The sequence below is a fragment of the Zosterops lateralis genome (genome assembly GCF_965231275.1).
Source record: "Zosterops lateralis genome assembly, chromosome: 3".
NCBI classification, from domain to species: domain Eukaryota; kingdom Metazoa; phylum Chordata; class Aves; order Passeriformes; family Zosteropidae; genus Zosterops; species Zosterops lateralis.
In genome coordinates, this window is record NC_139764.1 from 75450895 (window position 1) to 75478324 (window position 27430).

The 27430-nt window shown below is 39.0% G+C and overlaps 1 protein-coding gene across 8 annotated transcripts in view; it reads left to right on the plus strand.

Moving 5' to 3' along the window:
- Positions 1 to 277: 277 nt before the first annotated feature.
- EPHA7 (EPH receptor A7) overlaps positions 278 to 27430 on the plus strand; it is a 165461-nt gene continuing 138308 nt past the window's right edge. For 6 of the 8 annotated variants that reach the window (XM_083857377.1, XM_083857372.1, XM_083857370.1 and 3 more), the window contains exons 1-3: positions 278 to 580; positions 4384 to 4448; positions 8715 to 9384. In XM_083857377.1, the coding sequence (XP_083713503.1) occupies positions 484 to 580; positions 4384 to 4448; positions 8715 to 9384 (832 nt within the window). In that variant the 5' untranslated portion in view covers positions 278 to 483. Of the gene's footprint in view, positions 581 to 4383; positions 4449 to 5284; positions 5413 to 8714; positions 9385 to 27430 lie in introns of all 8 variants that reach the window. The other 2 variants (XM_083857375.1, XM_083857374.1) reach the window with 2 other exon arrangements.

Here is a 27430-nt window from a genome sequence, read left to right on the forward strand (position 1 = left end):
TCAGTCCCGGCGCTGCGCCCCGCGCGAAGCCCGCGGCTCCCAACACCGACAGACACCCGACACCGCCGCGCGCCCATTGGCCAGCGCCGCCAGCCCCGCCCCCCCGGCCGCGGCGACTCAGGGGGCGACTCGGCCCGCAGGCCGCCTATAGCTTCTGTCGATTGGTCAGGAGTCTCTGTCAGTCACGTTGAGGGACGGGCCGCCCCGCGGCCGAGGCCCCGCCCCGCCGGCCTCATTGATATTATCGGCGCGCGGCGCGGGCGGCCGGGCTGCAGTCGGGGCCGGCCCGGTGCGGGAGCCGGGCAGCGGCGCCCGGGCGGAGGAGAAGGAGGCGAAAGAGAAAGGCAGCCTGGAGGGAGGGAGCGCCGAGCCACAGACTAGCACAGCAAATTCTCCACCGTCCTCTCGCACCCACCAAGCGGCGGCAGTGGCAGTGTCTAGGAATAGAGAGCTAGAAATATAAAACCAGCCCGCTCCTGCACCATGGCTTTCCAAAGTAGGCTCCCTTCTTGGATTATTTTGTGCTCCGTCTGGCTGTTCCGCTTTGCACACACGGGGGAGGCACAGGCTGCAAAAGAAGGTAAGGTGATGCGGAAAACAAAAGTTTGAGCTTATTTATTGCTTTTGCCCACGAAGTCTGTTCGGTGGCTGAATGGGGGACCTTCCTGCCCCTGCCCGCTGCTTGTCAGCCCCCTCCCAGAAAAAAAATAAAGACTTTTTAGTTGGGGTAGGAGGGTCGAAAAAGCACGGCATTCACCGGGGGTTGTGCGTGTGCGAGTGTGAGGGACCAGGACAAGTGCCTTTGCTCCCGGGAATGAGGTTTGGGGGCACTGGCCCGTGCTGAGGGGAATGGGCTGGGAGAGCCCGGCCCGGCTCTCCCGTGCCAGCCCTGATCCCCCCGGGAAGGGCGGGGAAGGGCGGGTCACCGCGCTGCTCCCCGGGCAGGGGCTCAGGGCCGAGTTTGGGGGCTCGGGACGCGTGGTGGAGGCAGGGCTCGGTGAGGGCTCGGGCTGCTCCCCACGGGCCCGCAGCGCTCCGGCCCGGCGGGGCCGCACACACCGCGGGAACGAGCACCGGGTGCAGTTCTGCACGTCCTGGTCCTGCAGGCTCCACATTTATTCAGAGGGTACATAGGGCCTGGCGTCGTGTGCCTGCAACGTGTGTGCTCTCCTCCGGCATCGCTGGAGGAATGTTGAGGGTTTTTACACCGTCGCGTATCGCAGCGAGGCTTCCCTTCCCCGCGCTCACGAGTGCAGCCCCGGTGTCTGTGCCAGGCGCGCCCCGCACATTCCTTTCCCCCGCGCACGGGGGACAGACCGGGCAGTTCTGTATCAGAGACCGATGGAGGTGTTTAAAATCAATCCACAAAGCCCATCTGGGAATCTCTTTTTTTTTCACGCTGGGAAAATCCGAAATGGTTTAAAGGAGCGCCCTGCTCGCGCTTGACAGCCACAGGCGAAGGTCCGTCTCCATCTTCGGGGAGGGGGGGACGACACGACATGTCAGGGAAGGGGGAGTCAGGGCATTTCGGTGCCTCTGCATATGTATGCTTTTGGGGTTTTCCCTCCCGCCTCGGCTGGATGCGTCAGTATTTTTCATCAAACCTCTGGCATACAATAAAATATTGTTTGGCGCTTTAAAAAATGCCTCAATTAATATGTGCTCTGCCCTTAAAAGACGAAGTCGCTGGCGTGATTAGAGAGGGAAAGAAGAAGGAGCCTTTCCGTAGCAGCATTTCGAAAGTTTATTTGGAGGGGCTGTAAGGCACAAGAACCCTCAGGCGGGGAGCAGCCGTGGGGTGGGGAGAGAAGGGCCGGGCGGTGGGACAGGGAGGGTGCGGGCTGCCTGCCCCGCTCTGCCCCACGGATCGCTCTGTGATGGGAGCTGCGCCCGTGCTGCCCAGCGGTAGCCTAGCCCGGGTTTTTTCTGTCTGTTACGGGTGTGGGTGGTTATATATGCATCTATAGCTATGAGTGCGCGGGTATAATGTCTGTATATTCGGAGAAAATCACCCAGCCAAAGGAGGGTCAGGAGGGGGCGAGCGGCAGACAGGGATTGATAGCGGCTACCTGCTGCAAGCGCAGAAAACTCTCGCGGAAGAAAGAGCGAGTAAAAAAAAAGAAAAAGAAATAAGTACTTTGCAGCTTCGCCGCCGGCCCCGCCGAAGGGCCGGTGGTGGCAGTAGCCCCTCTTGGTTTCCTACCCCTCCCTGCTGGGTACGAAAAGGGATGGGAGAGGTAAAAGGCTGAAAAGTTTTCCGAGTTTCTCTTCTGTAGCTCAATACGAGCCGCGGTGAGATGCTGGCGAGGAGCGGGGCAGGGCCCGCCTGTGTCTCTCAGTGGAGGCAGTGCCCGCGTTACCTGCGGAGCGCTCTGCCAGCGGCCAGACCGCGGCTCCAGCGCAGACAGGGAGCGGGCTGTCCCTTCGCCCAGCGGCTTCGAGAGCTCGGGGCTCCTTTCTGAGGCCGCTGTCCCGGGCCCGAACCCGCGGGGGTGGCTGCGGGACCGGCGCTCCGCTGGGCTCGGCCGCCAAGCTCCGCTCTTGGGCGCGGGGGCGCGGCCGCCTGCGCGCAGCTCCGCGCAGCGCCCGGAGCGCGACTGCGGCTCCCCGCGGAGGCGACAGGCCGCTGCTCCCCGCCTGCGCGGAGCCCCGCAGAGCCCATTCCCGCGGCCGCGCTTCGCCCGCCTCCTCTCGCTCTCCGGAGCGCGGTCCGCGCCTCCCCGCGGAGGGGCCGCGCTGGCGCTCCGGGAGCTGCGGATCCCCTGCGGCTGCCCGCGGGGTGCGGCGCCGTCCCCTGGCATCGCCTCCCCGCCTTGCTGAACGAGCCGTGACGGGCGCGGGAATCCCCGCGCTGTGAGCAGGGCAGCAGCCGCCGGCCTGGAGAGCTCTTCCCCGGTAACTTCGGATGCCTGAAGGAACGCCACGATTTCTTAGCAAGGGTGTTTGCAGAGCAGGGGTTTCTGTGTTGGGGTTTGTTTTTTGTTTGTTTCTTTGTGGGTTTTCTCTTTGTTTGTTTTATTTGCTTGTTATCTTTTCTTTCTCTGATGTGCTCACCCGTTGCTACGTGATGGAGAATTACTGCCAAATAAAAAGTGTAATGAATTGCAGCCGTAGTGTGTTGTGCTGGTGCTGAAACGGTTAAATTTTTGGTGGTACCTTTTTTCCAGGACCATTATAAATGTTCTTGTTTAACAAGCCGACGCGTACACCACCTGCTTTTCTATAGAAAGCGTTACAAAGTAAAGCCCCTTGAATCCAACCTTAATGACATAAGCAGGTAATCTTTCTAGAGGGAGGCTATCAAACTTCCTTAATGAGTAGTTCCACTTCATTGCTGAAATACAGGCCTGGAAGCTACCGTTTTGTGTTCAAGCTAACATTTCATGTATTACTGTATGAATTAACTTCTTAGGCATGTTCTTAGTAATTCACTGAAATTTTGTGTTAAATTCTTCTTGGAGAAAGGGCCAAAGCTAGAATTAAAACTGTTTTGACAGACCTGACAAAAGTTGCTTTAAGTTAGAGCCTTAAGTCACACATCTAAATATCTTAGACAGTACAGAAATGCTGTGTATAAAGTTGTGTATGAATGTGTATAAATATCTTCATAACTAAAGATATATGGAATAGGTTCAAGTTAGGAATGCTATTAAAGAGTTGGTTTATTAGGCAGTGATTAACCACTTTTGGAGGTAGGGTGAAAATAAACTGCTAGAACTGATGTCTTTCTGTATACAAATGTCACCATGATATGAAGATTTTAGGAAGCTATTACCATAATGTGAATTAGTCTGATTTTGTGTATGCAAGATGTGAGGTAATTGCAGAGTCTTTTATTTTCTGTATTCCTGGTTGTCATTTATTTGCAGAACTATTGCTTTATCACCAAAGGGAAGTATTTTTCACTTTGACACTCAAAAAAGATCATTGCTTCTTCAATGCAATATAGACCAGTCCTGTATAAATCAGTTTGGAAATGTGCTGAAATGTTTGTGTGTCTGTGTGCTTTAAGCTGATTGTAATAACCAGCATAAGGAAAAATGTCCTTATGAAAAAGGAGGGGGGGAGCATGCATCTTAATGACTTGATTAATAGCATTTCAGAGGACTAAAACCCCCCTCACTTTGTTTTAAGCAATGAAATTGTAAATATTTATGTATATCTACTTATATGTGAGTGGTACATAATAATTTTTCTGTTTAAAAATAAATGCCTATTCGTGGTTGCAGATTTTTTTTTAAATAATATGAAGTAATAATCTGGACAAAAATTGTATTAATTATATCACTTTTTAAGATTCATATTTTGTTCTTCAGTTTAAATTTTCCCCATTGTTATGTTTAGCAAGCTGTGGAATTTCATTTTTTTTCCCCTTTTTTTTAGTAATATTGCTGGACTCTAAAGCACAACAGACAGAGTTGGAATGGATTTCCTCTCCTCCCAATGGGGTAAGTACTGCGGGCAAAACTTAAATTTCTAAAGATGGGTAGTTATTTTATTGAAGCAGTTGAAAAACCTGCTTTAAACTAGTTCCCGCTCATATTTCTCTCAGTAATCATACCAAGTGTTTATGGCTTCTTGATTTTTAGAATGAAACCTCAGGTTACAGTGTACAAATGTACAAACTAATTAAAAGCAAGTGGCCCTTTGGAAACTTTTGGTACCTTTATGTTTTGTAGTGTATTTCTTTGTGCTGTACAAAGCACACTGTATATTTATAACACAGTATTTTAAATCCCTTTTTTTTCTTCCTTTAGAAACAACAGATCTGCTTCTGTGTGGAAACTTTCTAAAAATATGTTTTTAATTTTCTGTAGAATGGATGATCATAAATTTGTTTACGATGTTTTCTTTGTAATTGAATAGCACAGATTGAAGTGCTCTAAAATAAAAACATTTATATTGCAGATGTGTTTGAAATGACATTCCAAACTTGAAACATCTCCAAGCCTTGAGGAGCCTGATATGTGGAACTAGGCATGAATTACGTGGTTAAGGCCACCTCCAGCTTGCATACCAATTAACCTCATGGCATTTTATGAAATGTACCATTGTAAAATGCATCGTTATAAAAAACGAGATATTTAGAAACATCAGTGTTATTGTCTTATTTGTTATATATGTAAAGTTGAAAAATGTTGCTTTCAGTATGAATTTAAAGTGCTATAAAACCTCTTCTTCCTCAAGCCTTGAGGAAGAACATTTTCAGAAAGATATAATGGGTATATAGTCCTACCTTAACTCAGTCCTACATGAACTTAGTCTGACAAATCATAAATTATAGGGACAGTTCTTGCTCATGGAAAAAGTCTTGCTGAAGCTATTGTGATGCCTTGCACGAACAAGAACTTGGGGGATCAGTCCCTTAATCTTCAGTTCATTAAGAAATCTGGAGCCAGAAGAGCGTGAAGTGTGAGTAAGGATATAAAAGTGTAACAAATCCTTTAAATAAGAAGAATGAAAATGTGGAAGTGTCTTTCTTTAAAAGCAAGATTGTAGTATCAATACAAGCATAAACTGGAAACTAATCTAAGGACTTCAGAGGGGATGCAGTGCAGGCTCTATGTGCATGATGGCCAACAACCTCAGCATTAGCATTTTGCACTGATTGAAGCCTTTACCAGCGGTGTTTGAAAGATTAGCTTGCTGGCACTTCTTTCTATTAAACTAACCTGTAGATAATGAAAGACATGTCAACACACATTGCACATCAGCATACTGAAAGGTGAAGGTAGAGTCAAATTCAACAAGTAGTGAAAGGCGAGTTTCAGAAGTCAAAGTGAATTTCAATCAGAAATTACAAGTGAATCAAAACTAATGGCTAGATTTGTATGTGTGAAAGTGTTCAGAAAAAGTTATCTGTAAATTAACATAGAAGTGCCATTTTAATAATGTAATTTTGAAAATAAATGTTTTTCTAATTTTAATTACTGAATTATTTACAATGCAATAAAGACTTCATGGGAATGAACATAGAAAATTTTGAGAGAAACTACTGCATCATCACAGTACAGAATATATCAGTCAGACGCTCGTTAAATGCCTCATTCAACTAGCATATGCTAGATTTAACGCTGTTAAGATAACTAAGAAGTTAAAATGCTATAAATTGAAACCGATAGAACAGAGCATATTCACACAGATTTGCATGTATAGCACCATATTTTGCAGTAGGACAAAAAAAAGTGGAGTTTTTCTTTCTGTGAAATTGATCACTATAAGAAGACTTCAGTGGATGGTGACCTCGGCTGCCATAAGTGAAAACATCTTGAAGTACTGATATTTTTTTTTTCTTTGCAGACACACTGATTACATAATTGCATCATAAATCACATTTCCTTAATTTTTTGGCTTTGCCAAAATATGGAAAAATAGTTCCAGTGCTTAATGCTGGGGATCTCAAAAAGTAGTTCTTCTTGAGTGAATTTAGCTTTTTGTAGTATTTTCCTTGACTGTAACATAAGAATCTCTTGAATCTCTTTGATGCTAGCTAGCCTCATGTAGTGAGATTTTAACTCTAAGAAAATTCATTTGTGTTGTTTTGTGTCGTACCATGAAGTGTAGGTTGATTTTGTAAAATTTTTTTTTTTTTTTTTTTTTTTTTTTTTTTTTTTTTTTTTTTTTTTTTTTGAGGAGGACTGGTGATTTGTTTTGGTGGAGCAATCTACATCAAAACTCAAGAGATTCTATTGTGTGGTGCATAAGAGTTACTTTTGTGTCAAAGATGCAATGCATTGTCTTACTGAATATCTTCTGGCTTGGTGTCTTAAGGGAAGAATGCTTAGACAAGATAAAAAGCCCCCCCAAAGAATCTCAGACTCCAAAGGATATAGCATTACCTGGCAAAATTTTAGGCTTTATGCCTTTTTTTGTCATCTCGATGGGATTTTTTTTTTTTAAATGAGGAGTTGTTTTTTATTATTGTACTATGGCCAAAACCCTCTCAGTCCGGGGCCCCTTTTCTTTTTCTCTTTCTTTTTTTTCTAGCTCTCATAGAGGTAAAAAAAAAAAAAAAAAAAATTACTCATTCAGCTCCAATAAATCTGTTATGAAGATAGACTTTCTTTTGTTCAGAGGTTAATACAGTTCCATATGCAATCACTTCAGTTAACTCTATGAGCATTTAATAATCTATTTCAATAATTTAATACCTTATGCATGCAGTATATAATACTGTATATATCTCATCTATATTAACTGTAGGTCCTTGAAATGTGCTTTGATATTTACAACTTCTGTGCATTTTAGCATCTGCAGCTGTGATATATTTTGTGGTGATAACTTCCAGCATCAATTTAGCCACATCTGTTTTTTCCTGAAACAGACAACAACATTAAAATGGTCTCATTTGCTGTCAAATAGGCTTGCAGAGTAATGTACACTGTGTGGCTCCTGATCTGGGAAACCAATGCCTTCCATGCTTGGTTGCCGGTGTGAGGAATGTCAGTGGATGCTCTATCCTGCAGAGGTGCCGACTATACGAGTCCCACAAAGCACTTAAGCATGTGCTTACCATTAAGCTCATAAGTACAGTCACTGATCTTAAGCATGAGCTTAAGTGCATTATTGACACAGGGCCAGAGGGCTAAGTGCCATCCAGAGAAGCCATGGTTGCCTGTATCCTGGGGTGACGATAGCTTACCCCCCTTCCCTAATTTATTACAGCTGCGGTTTCTGCAGGCACTGAAATGTTACAAGAAATGTGAAAAAAGGTGAGAGACAAGGATTGTTTTGGTTACACCTGGGTAGATTTGCCTCGTTGATTTCAGTGGAAGGTCTGCCATTGCTGGAGGTGCAAATTCCCACGCTACCAGAGGCTGTTAAAGACTCTGGGCTTGTTAAAGGCTTACCAGCTCATTACACAGTTGGTAACCTAAAGAGAGAGCATCAACAAAACTCAGGCTTTGAACCAGCGAGCTTTCAGTCATATGGGTTGTTTTTAATTCTGCATGTGGTCTCATGGTTCATTTGAATTCCCAACTAAATGAAGTTTGCCCCTTCTAATGTGGGTGCAGCCACTGGACAAAAGGTGAAGAGGAGCTGCTCCTTAACCTTTCAGTTTGTAAATAAAACAGAAGGTAGACTGAAAGAAAGGGGGACAACTAAAATGTTTTCTTGCTTTCAGATTTTTAATTCTGTCCATTTTCTCTTGCCCTTTCTCTATGCCACTTCAAACACATAGGGATGGGAATCATCTGACTCGTGAGTTTCAGGATCTGATCCCATGCTTTCTATTCAACTGCAAGTTTCATTGGAAGCTTTACATGCACAAGTTTTGGGTACTCTAGTGCTAAGCAATTCCAGTTTCTAAGACTTCACTGATGTTAGGTTTCCTTGGAAGGGAAGCTGCCTCCCTTCTTTTGGTCTTTGTTTGCTCAAAACCAATGTGACCTTAAAGAAATGTGTGAGCTCAGGGTGAAATTGGATCCTGGTATGCTAAACAGCCTTTTCTGAAGCTGTCCCTTTGCAACTGTGCCCATGATATGGCAAAGACTTTTAGATGTTGTATATGGGAAGGAAGGACATGAAGGGAGAGAGAGCCTACTCCTGCATTAATATATATTTTCTTCATTTAGGTGCTTAACAGTATTTTTAACAATAACTTACTGTTAAAAAGAAAGGATACAGTTTTGTGTGAAGCTTTTTAAAATACTCAGTAATTACATCTGGTGATATACTTCTTGTTTATTACTAACTGTTTGTTATCATTTTAGTGGGAAGAAATTAGTGGACTGGATGAAAACTACACTCCTATACGAACATACCAGGTATGCCAGGTGATGGAATCAAATCAAAACAACTGGCTTCGGACTAACTGGATTGCAAAAAGCAATGCACAAAGGATTTTTGTAGAACTGAAATTCACTCTGAGGGATTGTAACAGTCTTCCTGGAGTTCTGGGGACTTGTAAAGAAACTTTTAACTTGTATTATTATGAAACAGACTACGACACTGGCAGGAATATCCGAGAAAACCAATATGTAAAAATAGACACTATTGCAGCAGATGAAAGTTTTACCCAGGGTGATCTTGGGGAGAGAAAAATGAAACTTAACACAGAGGTGAGAGAAATTGGACCTTTGTCCAAAAAAGGATTCTATCTTGCGTTTCAGGACGTAGGGGCCTGCATTGCTTTGGTCTCTGTCAAAGTCTACTACAAGAAGTGCTGGTCCATCATTGAGAACTTAGCTATTTTTCCTGACACAGTGACTGGCTCAGAGTTTTCCTCTTTAGTTGAAGTACGAGGAACTTGTGTCAGCAGTGCAGAGGAGGAGGCGGAGAACTCGCCGAAGATGCACTGTAGCGCCGAGGGAGAATGGTTAGTGCCTATTGGAAAATGTATCTGCAAAGCAGGATATCAGCAGAAAGGAGACACCTGTGAACGTAAGTAAACACACAACGTGCTGTAAATTGAAGGTCATGTTCTACTAGATTTTTCTTTTTTTTTTCTTTTCTTTTTTTTTTTTTTTTTAGAGAAATGCATCATCAGTCTTCTTTTAAAGTTTTCAGATCCTCAATCTGTGAAGTTCACATTGATTAATCTAAATCAATCAGTCTGTAAGGTTATGAGAAGCAGTGGTTGCACAATGCACTTTAAAATGTAAAGAAAAAAAGTTGAAGTAGTAAGAAGTATAAATATAGGTTCAGGGCTAACATTGTTAACTGATAATGTGTTTCTTGTACTTTTTGGTAATGCTGAGTCAGTCTTACCTATCACAGAATATTGTATCAATAATGTCAGATATGAGTAGGTAAACAGTTGGTTCTTTCATATGATCTCTGACAGAATTATAAGGAAACTAAAATGGATGTGGATGTAGTGAATGGAATGGAGTGTGGTTAGTAATGAGAAGAATACACAGAAAATCAAAACCAAGTTAGAGATCTATGTCAAGTGTGTAAAAATTCCAAACGCAAGACAGATTTCAAAGAATATCAGATTTTCAGAATAAAGTATGATATCCTTTTTATAATGCTTCTTTTTGCAAAAAACTAACTCTAAACTTTTGGCTTGCAGTTTGATCATTGTGATTATTTTAAAATACAAGTGGATCAGAGACTTTTGAGTTGTACTTCCTGATTCAAGACTAATTCAGTTAACCATGTTCTTAGAATTATACTTACCCTTAGCATTGCTGTCACAGGGACTAAGGCATAAGACATTTCTGCTTAGCATGAGAAAGAATGTTTTATTGTCTTTGCTTCCAGTAAGAGCAAGAGGATCTGCAGTTTGTTTGAAAACAGGTATTTTCATGTACATTTGATACAATGTCTATAATTTTTATTACAAGATAACACAAGGTGTTATATATCACCATATGCTTATTGCAAGATAGACAGACATTTGTTGGTGAGAAATATTGAAAGTGAAAAAGTGGGAAAAAACCCCACAAATCTTTGAAGAGGAGAAATGTACATAATTTCAAAAACAAGTTGGCAGCACTCTCTGAATCTGAGGTGCCTTGGTCTGATGAGAACTTCAAAAACTGTAGATGATTTGGGGCATCCTAAAACAAAGTAAATGAGTCTCTTTATTAATAGTTTGTCCTCATGAAAAAACACACTTCTGCTTTTGATGAGTTTTTATGAGGAAATTCAGTGGAAGATGAAGTGAGTGGAGTTGATCTTTGTAGCTCCACACAAATCTTCCATTGTTCTGTTGGGAAGGGATGAAGTCTTAAACACTGCAGAGGGTGATCTCATTAGGAGTAATTGTAATGTGAAAAACTGCCCTGACAAAACTGTTCAGTAGACTGTATTAGAGGTCTGTTAAAAATATTAAGTGCTGTGTCCCATAGAAGTCTGTGTTGAGGTTTTAGATTTTTTTTTTCTGAATGAGTGATTTTTTTCCTTTTTTTTAGTTAACTTGCTCTTGATTACAGACCTAGTTATCATTGATGTAATTAATATACTAATTTTGTTTGACTTTCAATAAGGGAGAGAAAATATCCAAAAAACCTCCAGTGTATGTTAGGAAGGGGTGGGGGACATGAGCTGAGTGAGCATGGCAGGGATGGATAGGGAAGAAATTGATGTTTGGTGACTGGAATTAAAGTAACCTGTTTATTAAACAGGCTTCTTAATTTCTAACCGTGCTGATGTTGACAAAAGAATTAAATGATAACTTGTACTTGAGCCTGGTGGCGTGCTCATTTGCAGGAACACTTCCCGTTTTTGGCTTGCTTCCAAAGCAATTGCTGGGAGAACACGCTACTCTGGAAGCAGTCCAGAGGATCATTTATGGTATTTTTCCTCTTTTCTTTCAGTGATCTTGTTAAGAATTTCAAAACAAACTCTGGCCCCATATTGAGACAAGCTAATGTGTTTGAGAGGGAAAGGGTGGTAGGCAGGCACTCGTCGAGTGCGCGCCGAGTTGGCGGCTCCGAGTCAGAATGATCTGGGGTGACTGTGGCACATGCTTGTAATTGCTGTCTGTGTGTCCTGTCTGGGCTCGGAGATGTTATTAAGTATGATCAACTATGTAGTGACCGATAATATGGCTGACACACAGATACTGCGTCTGTTTTTTGTGACAGGTATTGAGAGAAACTTATCTGAACATTGACACTAATGCAACTGGCTATCTGTTACTGTCAAGCTGTGTAACAGATCAAGTGGAAGCAAGTTGTGTGTGCTTCCTTAACCCAGAGCTTTTATAGCCCTTCTGAGGGCTCACTTCTGCAAATGCTTTGTACCTGGCATGCTGTGTGACTTCTTTGGGATTACTCAGGGCAGAAAGTATTGTGCTCTGTCAGGATGGGCAGAAGTCTGTGTTTCTTCTCTTGCACTTGCTAAAGCTCTGCTGAATTAACTTAACACAATAGGATAGTCTTTTAAAGATATAGAATAATACCTTATCTGGCTGTGTTGTAGCAAAGGTAGGAGTAGATGGCCACATTGTAGTTCCAAATATCTCTTCAGCCTGTAACTCAGCAGGGATTTTCATTTGTGTTATGCTACCTTGATTGGCTGTCTGTGATTGAATAATGTGTTCCTTTCGCATACAGCTCCTCTCCTGTTTGTGAAATTTATTAAGTTCAGATACTAAAACAATTGAATTTTGATTTATACACAACTTCATACTGGATTATTTTTTTTTTTTTTTTTTTATTAATTAATGTAACTTGTAGTGCTGGGAAGGATAAGGAAGAAAACAATCGTGACTGGTGAAACACATAACCTGGAAAATAAGGTTCCCTGTGTTCCCTCTTCATTGCTTGATCTTTCGAACAGAGTTAATTTTTTTATTCCTTTTGAATGTATTCTGATTACTTATCACAATATGAGTGCCAAAGAATCCTTGCAACCTCAGTTGTCCAACAGATACATAAGAGAGCCAAATTTCAGGGAGCTCACGAATGCGATTTAAAGTAAAATCTTAAAGCTATTTGAAACAAGTTATGTGAAGAAAACTAGGTGAACCTCTGAACATTCAGTTGCAGATTGTTTTGCTTATGTGCAAAGAGACTATTTTCTCAGTGTTGATCTCAGGTCTGCTGGTGTGTAGCACTAGGCTTAGGTGTGGAAACTGTACACTTTCAAGAATTATCTTGAAGAGCAGCAGCAGTACCAGAAAGGTACTTAGACATATTTGGTTCTTTTAACACTATATATTACATCTCTACTGGAAGAAAACCCAAAGACATCCAACCAACCAACCAAAAAATCCTCAACCACAAAACCCAATGGACTTCTCAGTAACTGTAGTGGACTCCCAGTAGGTCTAACTTGGATTTTTCTCACAGTGGAGCTCATTTGATATGTTACGCATGTAAAGGAGTACACTGTGGTCAGTGATTGATACTTGAAGGTGAAAATAATTCTATGAGAGCTTCTAGTATAATGTATTTTCCATCTGTTTCATGTTAGTTGGGGGTGGAGAGGGAGAGAATTAAATTTATTCAATCAGAGCAGTAGAGTGATATTTCAGAAGGGAGGAAGCTTCTCTTAATGTTACTGAACTGAGAAATTACATAGATCACTGGGCACCAAGTCCAAAAATTTAAATTCCTAGGGAAAGGCAAATGAGTGTATTTTACTATTAAACATATTATAATACTGTATGCATTAACAGTTGTTTTATTGGCCTCCAGATGAGGAGGGATTATAGCTATTTGCACATTTTGTCTTGGTGAGGTAAAAAGGGAACTACAGGCTTTTCTTTCCAGACTTTTTCAAGTGCTATACACTGTGCCAAAGAGCAAGCTCGTCTGTCCCTTCTCTTTTTGCTTCTTGGGACAAACATTTTATCTCTTCTCTTTGTGAGATATTACTTGATAACAGATCCAGAAACTGAATTTGCCTTATGTGCAGCATACTTGTGGTAAAGTATGTGTGGTTGTGGTTTTTTAGTTAGGTTGGGTTTTTTTCTTTCTTTCTTGTGTGTTTTGTTTCTTAATGTTACTCCATTTAGGAGCTGATGTGCCACACATTTATTAATAGAGGACAATGAATTAAGATGGGAATGTGAATAATTTGTCATTAAAACAAGTATTACTATGCTTCCCAAAACCCCAAGTTGCATATATTGTGAATTGGGTGTAGAGTTCAGCTCAGGGAGTGTGTCACAAGCTGTAAGTGACCTGCAGCTTGAGTAACCTATGCTGACATTTGTGCACTTTCAACTTGAAAATTTTTTGCTTTATGGAGATGGGGAAAAAGTTAGAAATCTTTTCAATGGCATTTATATCATCAAGACTTTAAATGTTTCCTTTTTTGAAGAAGAGTTACCTTTCTTCCTTTTGCTTCCAAAATTACTCTAGGGAAGAGAATGTAATTAGTTTCAGCTAATTGAACCTGAGTGGAGAATGAGGGTACCTCTGTGTCACTGAATCTTGTCATTTTCTCAGAAGCCCATAGAAGTTCAACAGCAGAGCATCTATCTCCTTCTCTTTTTATTCCCTAACATATTAAATAACTTTTCTGTTTCTTTTTAAAGAAAAGTCAGTGGGATCTGATATCAGGCACCACATACAGCTGAATATGAACTATTTGATTAAAAATAAAATAAAATAGAATTAAAAGGTATGTATCTTTGCAAAGGATCCTATCAGGGTCCAGGAAAATAACCTAGATACTTTAAAGTGAAAGTCAGACCTTCTAGCTGGATGGTCAAGAATTGCTGAAGGTCTTTCTACCATGAAATGGAAAGCTTTGATTCCTGCTTCAAGCCCCCCTTGGAATTTGTAGAAAGTTGAATGTTTTGGCTGTCACTCACCCTGTAGTCTTCTGTCTTCCCTTCTTGTCAGGGAGGTGTCATAGAAAGATATATTTTCTTGCTATATCTTTCAAAACAGTCTAGTGTTCATAAAGTGCATGATTTTTACAAATTTATTAGTCTCTCTAAGTAATTTGGATTTCTTTGACCTATTTTGTTCATGGTCTTCAGCTTTCTGGATGTGAAAGCACAGAAAATAGAAAGGGAAAGGAGCTATGTCCACTGTTAAACATGACCTCTTTGAAAGTGGTTTCCAAATGAAATAACACAAAATACCTGGTGTTCTCAGAGGTTGGGGCTAGCCATTCCCTGAAACAAACTGATGCCTTCATGCTTCATAAAATCTGTTTCAAGCCTCTTCTGTGTTGTCTTTCAGCCCTAAGATACAATTGATTTTTTGTAGTGTTGCTTTGCCTGAAGTATCTGAATTAGTTTGATAAGTATGATTATAGGCTGTCATTGTTTTGGTGATACAGCATACTCTCCCAAATGTGACATAAAGAAACGAGGGAAGTAAAATGAGAAGTCAAAATGATAAATAACAAAGGCAGTCAGAACCATCAAGTTTTCATTGATAATTCCATCAGAGTGATCCCTAAAATGAATTAACTTCAGAGCTACTGACAGATTTAGTTCCCAATAAACTAGTAGTTTTGCTCCAGAAGAAGCTGAAAGAGGTGAAATTGCAGATGCAAATAGGCAATCAAGTGCCCAGATCCGAGAAGTGTGGTTGTTGGATAATGCAGTTTAATGTAGTGCTCTTTCCGCCTCCAGCCTCTCTTCTCTGCCCTCCCGCCTGCCCCTCTTCCTAGCTCCTGTTGTCTCCAGGAATTAATTTAAGTTTTGCATTTTACTCGAGGTTTGATGAATACCAGTTTCTTAAACTAAATTGCTGCATGGTTGTTGTTTGGTTTTAGTTTTTTTTCAGGTCAGATCCACTGCTGTGCACAGATTTTGAAATGAAAACAAACCCCGCAATGAGATCTAAGAGAATTTTAGTAATATCTACTTTAGTTACAGGGGAGGCACTAAAACTGTCTGTTTTACAGGTCTGGGATGCCACTACCGAATTAGCTATGGTTGCTCAACAGCTGGGCCATTAACTCCTTAGCCATAAAGTCTATCTGCTGTTTGTTCTATATGAAGCTTTCGATGGTATTTAGAAATGGAATCTCATCCTGTCAAGTCTGTTGCTCAAAACCATACATTTTGCTTCTGAAACAGACTTTCCTGCCTAGAAATCTTTTGTGAAAGGTGCAATAGGCGTCTAATGACTTTACTATCATTTTCTAAGTTTGCTATGTTTCTAAGTATAAAAAAGTTTTCCTACATGAAAAAGAAGCTGTTTACTTGGAAAATCTAAGGGTTTTTTTTGTTTGTTTGTTTTGGTGTGGGCTTTTTTGTTTTTGTTCAGGGTTTCTGTTAACCTCTCAGAATTAGGCCACTAAAAATAAATTTAAGTATTCTTTGATTTCTGAGTACAACTGGGAGAAGTCGCATATGATCTTCATTAGGAGTATCATAAGTGTGCATGAATACCGTTAAATATGACTCTTAGCTTTTTAAGAAAAAGCGAGACAAAACCCATCCAGAAAACAAGGTTTCAGGAACTGAAAAAAGAGAGTTAGTAGGTTACAGAGAAACTGAAAGTAGGTATTGATTAATGGAACAACTGACCACAGAAAAGAGAAGAACATGTTAAGACCTATTTTACCTGATCTACTTCATGCAACTGCAAAACATCTATTATCTCTATGATGAAAAGCTGTTGAAAGTTGTTCAAGAAACTGCAATTCAAAGTATAAATTATTCTCTGAAAATAAGGAACCTTAAGGACTGAATTTGAGGTTTTTATTTAAGAAGTGAGACAGCCATATGGCGAGATCTATGTTTGGTACTGAAGCTGAAAAAAAAAGGAAATTATGTGGGCAAAATGTTTGGTTAACTAGATTAGCTTTTGAATTTTGGTGCATCCCAAACTTCCTCTGTTATTGTGAAAATATTTGCTCCTCAAAAAACGTTCCAATATATTAAGCAATATTAAATCCTTAACATGACTTTCTGTTTTCACTTGGGAAACTGTGGAGATAGTTTTAGTGTAGGTTTTCGGTTAATATCATGCTTATTATTACTTGAACTATAGAGTAAAAATCAATTCTTGCTTTTTTGACTTCTCAGCTGGCTTGCCCTATACTATGCAAGTTCTGTCTGCAATGCTAATTTAATTATTAAAAACAATAAGCCATACATAGTTTATTGCGGATTAACAGTTTTTAGATTGAAAACAAATAAAACATGATCAAATTAGTATCTGCAAAGTAAAAATGGATCTTTTGAAGTTTTTTTAATAAGCTATGTAAGTTATATACATATAACTTAATTGTGTTGGTTTTTGCCTCTCCTAGAGGTACTATAAATACTGCTTTTATAAAAAACTTCAGGCTGGAACCAAATAGAGAGTAAAACGGTTTGTAGGAGTTTCTTTCAAAGAATTAGAAAAGTATATTCAGGGAGCTTATTAAAAGCCAAGCACTTGACAGGAAAAATATGTAGATGATTTCTACTGTAATCCTTCACAGAGCGTTGTGGTGTCAAAGAGAACCAGAAAAAGAAAAGGGCAGGTTCACTATTTAAGTCAGCATTACCTGTCTTTAATTTCATAAAAAGAAACCTCTCTTTACAGTATGGTGTGTCTAATTTCTCCTATAGCGTTGCCTTATTGTGAAAACAGAAGCAGTGGCAAGTGTATTTAAGACATTTTTATGAACACACTTCTCCTTACTTAGAGAAGCTTTTATCCCTGTACGCTTCCTAATCTTCGTGCTGCTGCTGTCTGTCACAGTGAGTTCTCTTGTCCCTAATATTAATGAAAAATATATGCTAGATGTGTGAGTAGTATCCAGTTAAGAGTTCACGGCAGAAACTGTGATAACCTCATGTTTAATTTTTTTTCTCTCAGACACATCAGCAATGTGTGCCTGGTGGCTCTGGTGGAAGTGTTTTTGTATACTTTTCCATTAATGTCTGTTTCCGATTTCAAAGTCTCCCTAATAAACATAACACACCAACAAAAAGGAGAGTGTCTGTTAAGTATTTAACACTTTTTTCCCCCTCTACTTTTCTTAATTAAGAAAATTTTTTCCCTTTAGGAAAAATAATTTATTTGAATGTATATGCTCCTTGGAAAAATTTTCTTAATATCAAGCTAATTTATAAGTCTAATTCAGAGTAGGAAAGGCAATCAAGTATAAAACTTGCATGAGATAAGAATTTGGCTCAAATATTGTATTTCTTGAGTTCAGATCCTGTCAGTGCATGTACCTGTACATTTTTATTTAGCTGGGTGGCCCTGCTGCTTGTCTTAAGGAGGATAAAGTTTCTCACATCTGTAACAAACATCAGGGTTTTTTACCCAGGGTAATTTGATACTTTAACCTCTTAATTTTTATGATTTGGATTAGTTACATGTGTCTCTTTGTAAGACATGGCTCTGCTGCAATAATATTGTCAAGCATTTTTCCAATAAAAGTCTTATTAATTTCAATTGTTAATGCCATCTGATATTAGTGCATACCTCAAATGTGTGTGATTGATGGGGGGGAAAAAAAGGAAGCACATGACTGAGAAAAACATTAACTGTTAATATTTTGCAATATATTTAGTATACATAAATGCAAAAGTTATTTCTTGTTATGAAATACACTAAGGCTTTAGAGAGGCTAGAGTCTACAGAACACTGGCTGCTGATTTTTTTTTTCTTTAACAAAAGAAATTCTGATACTATTTATTACCATAAATAAACATGCTGAGAAAATATAAAAATGAGGTTTCTACTTTTCACTAAACAAGTAATAAGTATTTTAAGGAAGTAATGCCTAATGCAGGAAACTAGCTGCAGAACTCCAGGCTGAGGCACCATTCTCAGAACTTAATGGTAAGAATCCCTTTAAATTAATGAGAGTAACATCATGTGTTGATGTTTTCCTACTGAGGAAAGTGCTAAAGTTTTAGGTAAGTGTAAGCATATACATAAACTTGAAACTTCTGTGTTGATGAAACATATTTAAATGTATACTTTATTAGAATTTTCAGAATGGTAATATTGTGCTGCTGTAAGTGTATACAGAGAAGTGAATATAAATAGGACCCTAAAATTCCACTGGTGGTACTTCTCCCACTGGTGAGATGTAGAATCTCTAGCATAATAACTGGCTATAACATGTTGTTATTCTTTCCTTGTATGTAGTGAATATGATATATCATGCAGTGTAGATGACTGGTGTTCATTTTACAGTGGATGGAACACAGTGGATTTAACTCGTGCGAGGGGTCAAGTGGTTTTTGGAGGTCTTTTGGCAGGTGACTAATGCGGTGGCCTCATGTAGCCATATGCATGTGACCTTTGTCTTACTGGATGTGTCCTCATAATGGGACTAAACTGCAAGTTTCCCCTGACAGTTGCTAGAGCTATTTTTTCTCAAATGACAATTTGAGAAATATACTTTATTTCCAGTCTTTTAACATAGTGTACATGTGCATGTTTTCCTATGGAAGTCTAAACCTATGTGTAGCAGAGGGCAGGACTTCCTTCATCCACTTGTGATGGACCATCAAAACAAAATTCAGGAGTTCTATGGAGCTTGTATTAATGACCTGATACACTTGACCTGAAAAGTTAGAGTGGCATGGGGCCTCCAACTCTCCAAATCCCTCAGTTTCTCAGTTTACGAGCTAATGTTAATTTTTGTGTAGTAAACATAGTAATTTTTTAACTTCCTGAGTGTACCATTTTTTTTTTCCCGCTAAACTATTATATGGGTAAATTTTGAGGAGAAATGATACATTTAATAAAAACGTGTGTGGTGCCTATTTGAATCAATCAGTTTGTGTCCACTTTGAGGGATATAGCTGGTGTCGAGCACCTCATTAAATCTCTAACATAAAATATTGGAACCCTTACTTAGCTACTATGAAAGTTCTTTAAAAATGTTGGCAATTGAGGTATTACAAGTAAAGTTTATTGAATTAGTAGAATTTGGGCAGTTTGGGTGCCAAATAGCTCAGCTCTGATAATGCAGGAACAAATTGCAGGTTCAAAAATTTGTCTGTGGGACGTGGTCTGAGTGGGCAACATGTGGCTGTGATCACTGGCCATATTTACATGATCTCACTCAACTCATTATCCAGGCTTAGGTCAACTATTTTTCTTGCTGAGGAGAATTTGAACTTGGATCTCTTGCTTCAAATAGGGCATGTCTCTTAACCAACATGAAGTCACTGTTAGAAGGTTTTAAAGGTTTTATTACTGCTGAAACTTGTTCTTTCCATTAGAACCATTCACATGGAGTGACAGATTCCAGTCCCTTAGGTTATGAGCTTGCTTTTTTATACAAATATAGTTATTTATACGAATATATATATATATAAAACACACAGACATGCCTATAAAATATAAACCAATTAATCTTAACTGAGTTCTAGTGTTTTCAAATGTTGACATGATTTTGTTTTGATTAATTATTTGCATTGTGTATATATGTATGTATTTATTATGTGAATGGGAGAACTGGAGAAGTTGTGCTGATTTTTTTTTTTCTTGTTTGTAAGAGTGATGTGTTTGTTAAAGCAAATGGAGATGTATTGATCTTTCCCTTGTTTCTGTCAGAATGTATAGTTTTGTTTGAAGTCTTAACACATCAAGTAAAAATATAACTAGAAATAAAATAATTTTACGGAACAGATTTTTTAAAAAGATAATATTTGGTATTTTGTTTTTAATTGCTACATAGAGATAGTTTTGGGATGTGACTGGAATACTTTCAAAGAGAGGGTATTCTTACTTGATTTTATTGTCTTGGATCAGGCCCATGATACAGCCTCTTAGCTGAAATCAAGCATTGAATCTTGGATATTTGATCTCTCGTGTTTCAAAATGTCAACTTTTTTTTTTCTTGATCGATTTATTTGCACAGTAAAGAAATTAAATAACTCTCCATTTTATTTTTTGTTCAATTTATTGAAAAGGTTTGTTCCATATCAGTAGCTGTTCAGGAAAAAATAACATTCATTATAATTTTTACTGAGTGTATTATAATTGTGACATTGTTCTGTGTTGATTGTGCAAAGACACATTTGTCTGTTATACAGACAAATTGACAGCTTTCAAAATGTAGTCAATTTTATTGGCACTAACTTGAGAAAAAGGAGTAGTGATAAAGTCCTTCCAAATGATAACTAAAGGAAATAGACATTGTTTTAACTGTTAGCAAATCCCAAGGCTCCACATTGTCACCTTATTATCTCACCTATGGACACCTCAGCTGGATTTCATCTGCAGTCTGATGCTGGGAAGTGTGAAAGTGTCATGTGCTTAAAATCATAAGCAGGGTTGAAAATCATGTTCCCCTGTGCAGATGAAATAGCATTTTCAATCTGTCATCTCTGACTGTCTCTTCTCTTTACTTAACACTTATAATTAGTTACATATCACTTAATTTCTGATTAAAAGGCACAATCTTTATGATATATATGTTTGTCTGTCTGCTTTGTTTGTCAGTTAAAATAAGTCTCTACTTGTCCTATTATTGAAAAAGTCTTGTCAGTGGAATTGCTAGTGAATAATATTGGTAAACAAGGGAGAGAAATAACATCTTTTTGAAACAGTTTTTCTTTTCCCTGGGCAAATGCGACCTAGGAGGAGACAATGACATACCTACTTTTGATCTTTTATCTTAAAGATTTTCTGTCATATTTAGAGCTACAGTCATTGTATTGTGTATTGTTATTGTAAAAAATCATGTATCCAAGAAGATAAGATTCAAAATTCCATGACAAGTAGAGATGAATGGTTTTTAGAAAATAAAGCACAGGCTGATAGCACAAATGGTGTGCAATATCTGAGTAGGGGATTTTATTTCTCCCCTTAATACAAGGACTAAATGAAAATGCAATACCTGTTCTCACAAAACAAATCCCACTTTTATAATTCCACCATTTAAAGACATTTTGTGTGTTTAAGCAGTGACAAAGGTATTCATTGTTAATTAATATTCAAGAGATAACTGACTGTCAGTTGCCATTCAGAGTGGAACTTGTATGAATGTTGACATTGATTGATGGACATGTTCTGGGACTATGCACAAACAACCTGCTCAGGTCATCTGAATACATAGAAACATTACAGATCAGCTCCCCATACACAAAAAGCTCGGGCTGTCCTTCTTTCCAAGGGGAGGATATCTTTGCAGGTATCCTAGACTCACTTCATTTGTAAGTTAAGCCTTCACTTTCCTGCACTGTGGTCAGCAGTTAAGAAAAGTTCAGTTTAGTGTGGTAAACATGGATAACATGTCACTGTTTTGTTTCTAGCTGTTTTTGATTGAGGTGCTTAAACATTCAGCTTGAAGCAATATTTTTTTATGTTGCTTTTTGGAGTGCTATATGTACTTACCTAATGGAATATACTAATGCATTTTTTTTCTTTAGTCGGAAGAAAATTCCCAAACCCCTAATATAAATTACTTTGAAATACAGAGATGGGAGAGGTCTTTTCAATCTTGCCATCTCTGTGGTCTCTTCAGAAGTGAGTTTTAAATATCTCACCAGTGATACCAGTTGCATGCATCTGGAATCAGTAGTGTATTTAGATTCAGTGAAATGAAGACACCCTCATGGCACCCTCACACCTCCTTTTCAAGGAGGATATAAGCAAGCTCTTAGTCTGTCACATACCAATTCCACTCTACCCTAGGCTGATTAGCCTGTGTGCTGTGGGAAGAGTGTCTGAATTCCTCCTGCTTCTTATGGTGGGGAGCTGCTCATACAATGGTGGTTGTATGTAAATAAACAGAGTATGGTGGTTTATGGGCTGTAGAGGCTTTCAAAGAGATGACACTTTCTTGTGCAAGTGAACAGCCTGATCATCAACATATGATAAGCACCTGCTTCACAGATACTTCTTTCTTATGATTTTTCTCAATTTTAATTTTTTGAATATGCTTCCAAATATATCGTTGTTGGCTTGGATTTATTAACTAAGACAGAGGGCTGCTCATTAAGGTGACTGAAAAGGAGAGCTTATGACTGGAGCCCTTTTCCTGTGATTATCCGTGGGGGCAAAACTCCTGTGCTCTATTATGTGACTCTGTGGGTTAAAAATTTGATCTATCTTGTCTTTCTTAAAATCCCTGTAACTTTCAGCTTTGGGAGACATTGCAGTTCCACCCACTCCAGATGGGAGAAGCGTGCTGCTGGGAATCCCTTGCCAATCTCTGTCCCTGATAACAGTTTCTGAAGCATATTGGGGAAATCTGTTGAGAGCTGTTATAATTTCATACTTGTGTGCCAGATTTCTCTTTTCCTGTTTCTTCCAAGTACCTGCTACTGGGGTTCCATAATGCTTCTTTGGGGCTGGCAGGGTGTTCCTGCAGTGAGGCAGAGCTCCCTGCTTTTACCCAGTGGAAAAGGGCACCACAACCGTTTCTGCTGCACAACTGCTTATTTTCCCTTGGGTAAAATCTTGCTTGCTTTATTCATAAAATAAAAAAATAAAAATAATGAGTCCCTTGGGACTGCTTGTGAAAGTAAGAAAAACAGGAATTGGCCCCATGTCATAACCATCTGTTATTAACACAAAGAGCAAGGGCCCAGTCTTGCAATGCTTGCTAAAAGCAGTTTGTTTAATAGGAATTACTACAAATATGAAAAATGTGTGTTTTCCTCATTACTGTGACAATATTCCCTTCCAGTAGTGAAGAAAAAAAGTCATCATGAATCTTGGTGTACAGTCACACAATTGCATTATTTTATATTGCAGTAGGCTGTATGCAATAAACATTTCATTCCAAGAAATATATGTATTGCAATATTTTCAAAAATCACTTCAGCTACTTTCACGCATATTTTTTTCATAGTACATCTTTTTTATTTTATGGCTGAATTATGGCTGGGTTTTCTTTTCTACTGTTTTTATGACTGAGGTAAACCTTTTTTTAAATTATCATTATTTTTATTTTTTATAGCAGCTAGTTTGAAAATGGTGCAATTTTTTCCTTTCCTTCAGCAGAAAATGTTTGACTTTTCACTAGATGACTCCCCTGCTCCAGACACACACACTCTCCAGTCCCCTCCCTCAATTATAACTGCAAGCGTTACTGGAGAACTGAAATAATTTTATCCATCTTGCCATTCCACATCATGGCAGAGAGGTAGTTTTGGTGGCTCTTACTTCCATTCACCTGTAGGATGAACTGCTAGGTTGAATTGCATTTATTCTCCCCAACTTTGTGACCTCCCCCCTATTTTGTATTTCTACCTTCATATTTGAGAGAATTATTCCATTCTATTTAATACAAACCCCATAACTCCATAAAGGAGCAGCTTGATGTCTTCCTGTCCATTTTTTTTTTCATCAGTTCATCACTAGTTCTGAGAGTTGTGCCAGTCCCTGCAAGGTAACTTGAGCCATAAGTGTTAACAGGAGCATTTAATCCGTGCTCCTTCACTTCTGGCTATAAATCTGTTAGGCAGAACACGAGTTGCTATAATCCTGTTGATTGCACCTCAGTGGCAGGCCAGTCCCCTGGCAGGCTGCAGTGCCTTTAAGGGTGGCTTTGAACAATCGGTCTGGCACTGAGCACATGCAGCACAGCCCAGAATCTGGGAAAATATATAAATTATGATAGGAGGCTGTGTGTTTCCATGGTGTATGCAGAAAGACAGGAATTGCTGTATTGGATCAAACAAGTGGCTTGTCAAATCCATTACTCTTTTGCCAGAAAATGTCCAGTAGCAGATGTTTGGAAAAAAAAAATGAAGGAACATCAGTTTTGCTTTTCTTCAACCCAAAAGCATTCTATACAGCTCTGTTCCATCTCCTTTGTATTCTTTCTCTAGTCATTTTGTCATTCAAATGTTAGAATTTTTTTCATTACATGTAATAGGTATGTTCCATATGAGCTCTATGAGTGTATTTTTGTGATTTTTCTTAAGTTTGTGCCATCAGATTTGAGTAGACTGGAAATTCTACAGATGTTTGCATTATTAACTTTTCAAGCCTTAAATTCATACATTGAACTTGACTGAAAAGGCCCTTGAGGATCTGATGTAGAGGCATACACAGTAACAACACTAAATTGATTTCTGTGCATTTAGAGATGTAGATTTTTAACAGTTTGATTGGGAAAACGAAATTCATAATTTTTAAGTTATGTGTAGGACAACTGCAGTAGAGTTTTATTACAGGAACATTACAACAACTTCATTTTCTGTATTTATAGACACTTTGAGCCATTGAAGGGTTAACCCCCACCCCCCCAGGCAAGCAGGGTATCACTTTCCTTAAAATGCCATTGGGAAACCGAGATAAATGGTGAAGCATTTTCTGTGTTGACATGATGTTCGCCTGTCCGATTGCATCCTTCCCAACAGACAGCAGAGAAGCAATTACAAAAAAAGACATCTGTGCCAAGGTTTGGCTAGCCAGGGAGGGCAAGCTCTTGTGTTTAAGAGGTAGAGAATCCAATTGATGAAAATGTCTGGGCCTGTTAGCACCAATAAAGCTGAAGGCCACTGGGAAGCTCAGAGAGGGTCTTTTGTTGCAGAGATAGAAAAGAGGCCGAAGCTGTGACACTTGGGGAGGAATAGGGTCAGCCAGTACGATCATCCATCTTCCTCAATGGCAGCTTTCTGTCAGTTTTTAACCCTGCTCAGCAGAGGATCTAAACCCCTATTGTTGGCACCAGCCAATTCTCAGCCAAGTGTAAATGAAGTTAATATTCACTGACCTTATGCATAGCCAATGAAGGCCCTTGATGTCATCCTGGAAATAATGTTATCTGACACTTCAAAAAGCAGATGTTGGCAGGTTGTTTGTGGTTTTTTGCTGAGCCAGTATGCAAAGACACATTGTTTAGGCACCTCGCATTTAAACTGATTTCCATAATAACCACAAATAGGCCTTTTTGACCTTAAATTGACATAGTTATGGTTTTAGTTTGCATGTCATTATATGCTGCTCACAAAGCCTGGCTAACCTGCATTAAGTGGTCAGGAAGAAGTAGCTTGGTTCACTTAGATAAGAAATATATGGGTCAGTGAGCAAAATTTATTTATGCTGATAAAACAGTGAGTAATTAAAATAGTTTAAATAGTTCCAAGCAGACATTTTTAGAGCAAAATGAAGAATAGCATCTTATTTTGCAACATACCTCCATGAAAGGGAATTTATAACAGAAGTAAAAAAAAAAAAAAAAAAAAAAAAAAAAAAAAAAAAAAAAAAAAAGCTTTCAGAGGTACAGATAGCTTTTAATTTGAAAAGCCTATTGCAAGCAACTGTTAATGTCTTCCTTTGTCTCCAGTAATCTTTTTTCATGGTGAAACATGATTATTCTAATGTTTTAATTACAGAAAGTTAAATAATTCTTATAGGTTCTACTTTGCCACAAATTTGTCTAAGACAGCAGCATACTGGTGATATGTTCGTATTTGTACAGTGCATTTCATCCAGACAGATCCCCAAACCTTATGCAGAAACAGAACACATCCACATTCCTCATGTGTAAAAGCCAGTGTCAAACATATGTTGTAACTCTAGGGTGAAACATTATGGTTCTTTTTAAAGCACAGTGCTATTTCTCAGCAGCCTATGGTTCTGATTCGAGGAAAGTTAAAAACATGTACCACACATGGGAGGTGAAAAGTATTTGATTTAGTTTATTTTTCTTGCAAATCAGCTATGATTCTGGCTCATGTGTGCTTGCTTATCTTACGCAAGATGAGCCAGAATCATATATGGTAATAAAGTACAGATGCAGGATGAGTAGTCACTATTAAGAAAAAATTTCAACTGTATCAACCAGTGAACTTTGCACAACCATCTTTTTCCCCTCTGTGTACAAAATGCAGCAGCAGGTACCAGAAATCTAGAAAATTCTGTCATGCCATGATATTGGTCTTAAAAATATGTTTGAATAATGATCGTAGTATAGTTAGTACTTTTCAGGCTGTGATGCATTCCTGTCCTTTTGAAAAAGAACTCAAAATACAATAAAGTTTATTTTTTTTTTTTTTTTTTTTTTGTCTAAGAATGAGTTAATAGTTGAACTGAGAAAGCCTGATAATCACAGTTGCTCGGGTAGCAATTATCTGACAAGCTGGCAAAGATGAGAAATACCAGAACAGATCTGCATCTAATTGAAATCACTCAAGTCTGATCTTAAGATAAACAGTCCTAGTATTTTTGGAAACTGTGTTATTGATTGTGTTCTTCCCATCAGTTATGTTTGTTTGTACCTGTTAAAGAAGTGAATGTGTTTCCTGTAGTAACAGATTTCCTTAGAAACTAATCAGCTAGAGATTTCTCGCTATGTCTTTGCTCGATAGTAACTCACATCAGATGGGAATTAACAAAAAAAGAGAGAAATACATTCACTATATTCCTGGATGAAATTTTAAGGAATTGATGATTGATTTTGTTTGAGGTACAGCTTTGTATTTCATTAGCTTCTGGTTATTTGTGTGCTGTCTGTGACATATGATGGCTCAGTCATATAGCTCAGATGATTAAAAGGCTAATTTTAGTTTAGAACCGATTTTAATGGGGTATCTGATAGGACTAATTTGTCCAGATAGATTAACTGAGATTTCCCCTCCCTGCCTGCCCCAATCTTATATTCAGTTTATTCTACAATCATTCTGAAAATAAGTGAAGTTAGGTGAAAATTTCTGAAATACAGAGTAACAGCCAGCTATTGAACAGTGTGGAAAGAGCAATGAGCCAGAGAGCACTGAAAGCAATGAGGCACCTTAGTGGGCCTTTAACAAGCCCTAAGTCTGCTAAGCAAGCAAATTAATTTGTTTAAGACTTTACAAAGACCCATTTCTTCTGTAAGTTATATTGAGTAATAACCAGATTGAGTCACATTTTCATTTTACTGCTCTGCTGTAAATCGGTTCATTTCTGGCTTAGTTTTGTTAGTCTGTCCCTTTGTCAGGCTTTATCCTATGAAAAGTGTAGAATGCCAAAAGAAACATCAAACTGACCTGATTCTGCCCTCTCCTCCAGCAGAAATGGATACTGCACGACAGAAGTTTATTTCCTATTTCTGGAAGGAGACTGAAAGAGAAATTTGCCTTTGTGACTTAACCCATGGACAGATTGATTCATTTCATCCTGTTGGTATTGAATATTGGTCTTATTTTAGTTGAAAGTTT